Consider the following 3,822-nt stretch of genomic DNA (forward strand, 5'->3'; position numbering starts at 1 on the left):
TTTTTAACAAATCGCGTCCTGCTACTGCCACAGCCGGGCCCGCAGCCGGGCACGGCTCGCGGTATATACGGCGCACTCAGTTTCCAAACGCATTTGTCGTTCCCCTGGAGACAAGTATCTCTCCGGGCAATCGCAAAGAAACGGGTTGTTTGACCGGCGGTCATTGATCAGTGCGACGCGTGGTGTTTGACCGGGGCCTCCTCCTCCACCCCCTCTCTCTTCCCCGCCGCCGGTTTTCCGTTTACCTTGTCGACACCTCCGCTGCGACTCGATCCCTTTGTCCCCCCCCGGAGGACCAGAGGTCGCCGCGGGGGGTCGAGGCCTCACCATCACTCCAGCAGCGAACGAGAAGTGGCAACTCTCTCTCTCTCTCTCTACCTCGCGCGCGACGAGCAACAATTGTTATAGCGGCAAACTTGTTTTATTGATGATGGGTTGTTGTTTTTTTTTCGACCCACCTTGCACCCTTCCAGCTTTCCTCCACATTGGTGTACCGTGTACAGCAGCCGTCTAATCGAACAATTCTGTAAACGTCATACCGAGCCGAGCAGCAGCAGCAGCAGTAGCAGCAGGAGGACACGCGAGGTGACTCGAGTACCGCAGCGATACCCCGCGCCGCCGCCGCCGCAGGGGGTAGCGCCGCGCGTCACCCGCCGCGTCTCGTCTTGGAGGGGAAATCTGCTCAATTTGTAGACGTCACGCGCGAGAGCGTGCGCGGGGTACCCAATGCCGCCGACAGGACCGGTACTACGACGTCCACCTTGTCCACAAGCCGGCCGGGCCGGGAGTGAGTGGGCTGGGTGGGTGCCCGTCGTCGGCACCTCGCGTCTCCTCGGGTGACCTCGCGTGCGCCCCCCAAGAAGTGCCCAGCCTACGACGCGCCGCCGTTCACGTTCACACGGACGACGCTGCTGCTGCTGCTCCGGTCCCTTCGAACCAGACAGTCAACACAAACACAGATTGACGGGGCGCTGAGTAGGTTATTATCAGGCCGATCGGATCGCTTTGAAGGCGGGTCCGTCACCCCCCCCCCCTCCCCCTCGGGCCCGGCCCTCCTGGGCCCGCCCCCAGCACACCGGACATGCGGGCGCGACGGGGCCGCCGGCCCGCGGAAGGGAGGGAGCGGGGAGGGGCTGGAGGGCGCGAGCAAACGATCTAGTTCACAAGAGTACGATTTACATACTGGACGGCAGCCCCGAGCTGAATGGGGGAGAACTGGGACTGGGAGCAGGGGAAAAGAGGAAGGGATGGTCCATAAATTTAAATTACACCATCGTGTGGACCAACATTTTGATCTCCTTCAAAACCACTCGAGAAAGTCAGTCTCAAATGTTGCCCCCCTGCCCTTGCTACTTGAGTGGCCACAAAGGGAAACGGGGTAGGTCGAACAACAAATACACATTCCGTTCACATTCTCTTGAGATGATAGTACTAATCATCATGGAGAATACAGGACGGTTCATTCACAGCTGAGTAATCACTCCCAATCACCTTGTAGGCATGCTGATTCAACCACTATGCCCATTAAACTTTGATTCGTGCATATTTTTATGTATTTAAACACATAGTTTAAAAATACATGCAGGACTAACGTGCATATTTGAGCTTGCGTTGTGGATATTGGCACAACAAAGGTGAATAGGAAATTTTGCGTAATTCGCACTTGGTGCGAATGTCACCCCTACCAAAATATATCATTGTAAAGCAAAACTGAAAAGTCAATTATTTTGATCATATGGCAATGATTTTCATGGAACATTCCCTCTCTGCATCAACACTGGATAAGCTAAATCATACATTGTTATTCAGCAAATAAAAGAACATTCACTATGAATTCACGCGCACATAAAGGATGAAATTGTCCCTCTCCCTGCGACAATAAAGAGTAGCAGAGAGACAGCGGCCGCGACGGCATTGCAGCAAATGTCTCACAATGGGTTCATTTGACCATGATTTGACCCTCTCTCAACTTCTTGAAGACGTCCGAGTACTTCAAACTGTTACTTTTCAACGTAATTACATAACTATACAGCACTCACCCATGATGAATTCCACTGCAGTTGTACCAGAAAACGCAGAAAATTCAAGAAATGCGCACTCCGACTTATGACACCAACACAACAGATACTAACAGACAATCGCGTCGCGTCGCACGTCGCTCGTCAACGTCTGACAACTGACTGACACAGCGCCCCGACGGTGGCGCGCCCTGGCGGCCGAAGGGTGAGTTCCGCCCCGCTTCTGCTGTGAAAACTTGGAGCTGTCGACTTGCTGCGTCATTATTTTCTCAATCATTATTGAAACGTATGCGATTAGACCGGATTCTTCACAGCATCAGTGAGTAGTTTTTATTTTTTATGTTCATTCATTCCAGAAACGCCGAGTTGCGAACTTGCGTGCTCCCTGGTCTCGCGCAGCCCCGGTGCCCGGTGCTCAGCCCCCATCCTCCCCCCGCCCACTGCTACACAGGCACATACGCGTCGTGCCCCCCTCCGCTGCTCGCAGCGGTCGTCGAGGACGACGACGGACGTCCTCTGGGGGCCAAAAGAATCTGGAGACAAGTGAAAGGCCAGGCCAGCCCCCCCGCCCCGGCGCGGCGCGGCGGTCAGACTTGGTTCGGTCCGGCCAGCCTCCCCTTTCACAAACCGCGGTTTGTTATTTCCAAGAACCCTCCGCCGCTCCCTCCCTCATCCTTTTCGCCCTTTTCCTCCCCCAAACTTTTGGGCGTAGTTGTTGTTGGCCCTGCCGTGCGGGGGGCTATTGCTACGTTGTGCCAATAAGGGCGGACAGGTAAGAGGAAAGGGGGAGGGGCGAGGGGGGGTTACCTGCAAGGACAACGAACGGCCAAGGGGCCTAAGTTAACCAGACTCGTGACGAGGGGATGGTGGGAGGCGATGGAGGGGGGGGGGCAAGATAGCCTCAGCGATTTGGCTCTTAGTGTGATTTCCCCAAGGTCACCGGCGCCGCAGCCCACCACGCCCACCTCCCCCTGCTCAAATACCCCCCCCCCCCTTTACACACACGCACACACACTCACACACCACCTCTCGATGTTGTTCAATATTGATATGGCTCGCTGAGGCCCTGAGTTAACGCCTCCCTCTAAAGCCGACCGCTGGCTGAATCGCTGCAGCGTAGCCCACGGGCACGGAGAGGGACCTGCTCAGCTCACCTCCTCTCCCATACATTTTACATTCTTTGTCGACACATTCCGTCCGCTCCGCTGTCGCGGCGAGTGAGCTGAGCAGCGTGTCGCGCTGGAGATGGAGGACGTCGTCGTTAGCTTGCCGTTGTACAGCAACGACGAAGGCAGTCGGTGGCCTCGACCTCTTTGGGGGCGCTCAGCTGCTCAGCAACTAACAGACGGCCTGTGTCACCTTGGTCTTGGTAGAGGCTATCTCTCTTGGTAGCAGCCGTGGCAGCAGCGGTGAGGCTATGGGGAAGTACCATTGAGCCTTCCACTCAAAGGCCGTCGTTCAAATAAAAATACTCAATCGCCCGAAACCATGGTCCACAGAAGTGCACGCACACCCGATTAACAAATTACGAGTTTCAATTTCGAAAGTTGAAAAGGTGAAAAGGTGCTGCACCCCTCCCCGGTTCTTTTTAAAACCACATAGTCGGTGTGCGGTGCGAGGCTCCGGGCTCCCTTCGAGGACTGATCTGCTCGACTCCGGCCTGAACGGAGAAGTGCTTGTCGTCGATGGCGCAGAGCGCGGGTTGGGGTTGGGGGTGGACTTTAGGGACATCAGGCGGCGGCGGCGGCGGCGGCGGCGGCGGCGGCGGCGGCGGCGGCGGCGGCGGCGGCGGCGGCGGCGGCGG

At 56.6% G+C, this 3,822-nt stretch overlaps 1 protein-coding gene across 1 annotated transcript in view; it reads right to left on the reverse strand.

Moving 5' to 3' along the window:
* The window catches only part of LOC113209929 (gastrula zinc finger protein XlCGF17.1-like), a 16,631-nt gene extending 14,464 nt beyond the window's left edge, over nucleotides 1-2,167 (reverse strand). Inside the window, exon 1 of the mRNA XM_052270333.1 lies at nucleotides 2,040-2,167. Within this exon, the coding sequence (XP_052126293.1) occupies nucleotides 2,040-2,043 (4 nt within the window). The 5' untranslated portion in view covers nucleotides 2,044-2,167. The remainder of the gene's footprint in view (nucleotides 1-2,039) is intronic.
* Nucleotides 2,168-3,822: the final 1,655 nt, after the last annotated feature.

The sequence above is a fragment of the Frankliniella occidentalis genome, unplaced genomic scaffold (genome assembly GCF_000697945.3).
Source record: "Frankliniella occidentalis isolate FOCC.00 unplaced genomic scaffold, Focc_3.1 Scaffold117, whole genome shotgun sequence".
Taxonomy (NCBI): Eukaryota; Metazoa; Arthropoda; class Insecta; order Thysanoptera; family Thripidae; genus Frankliniella; species Frankliniella occidentalis.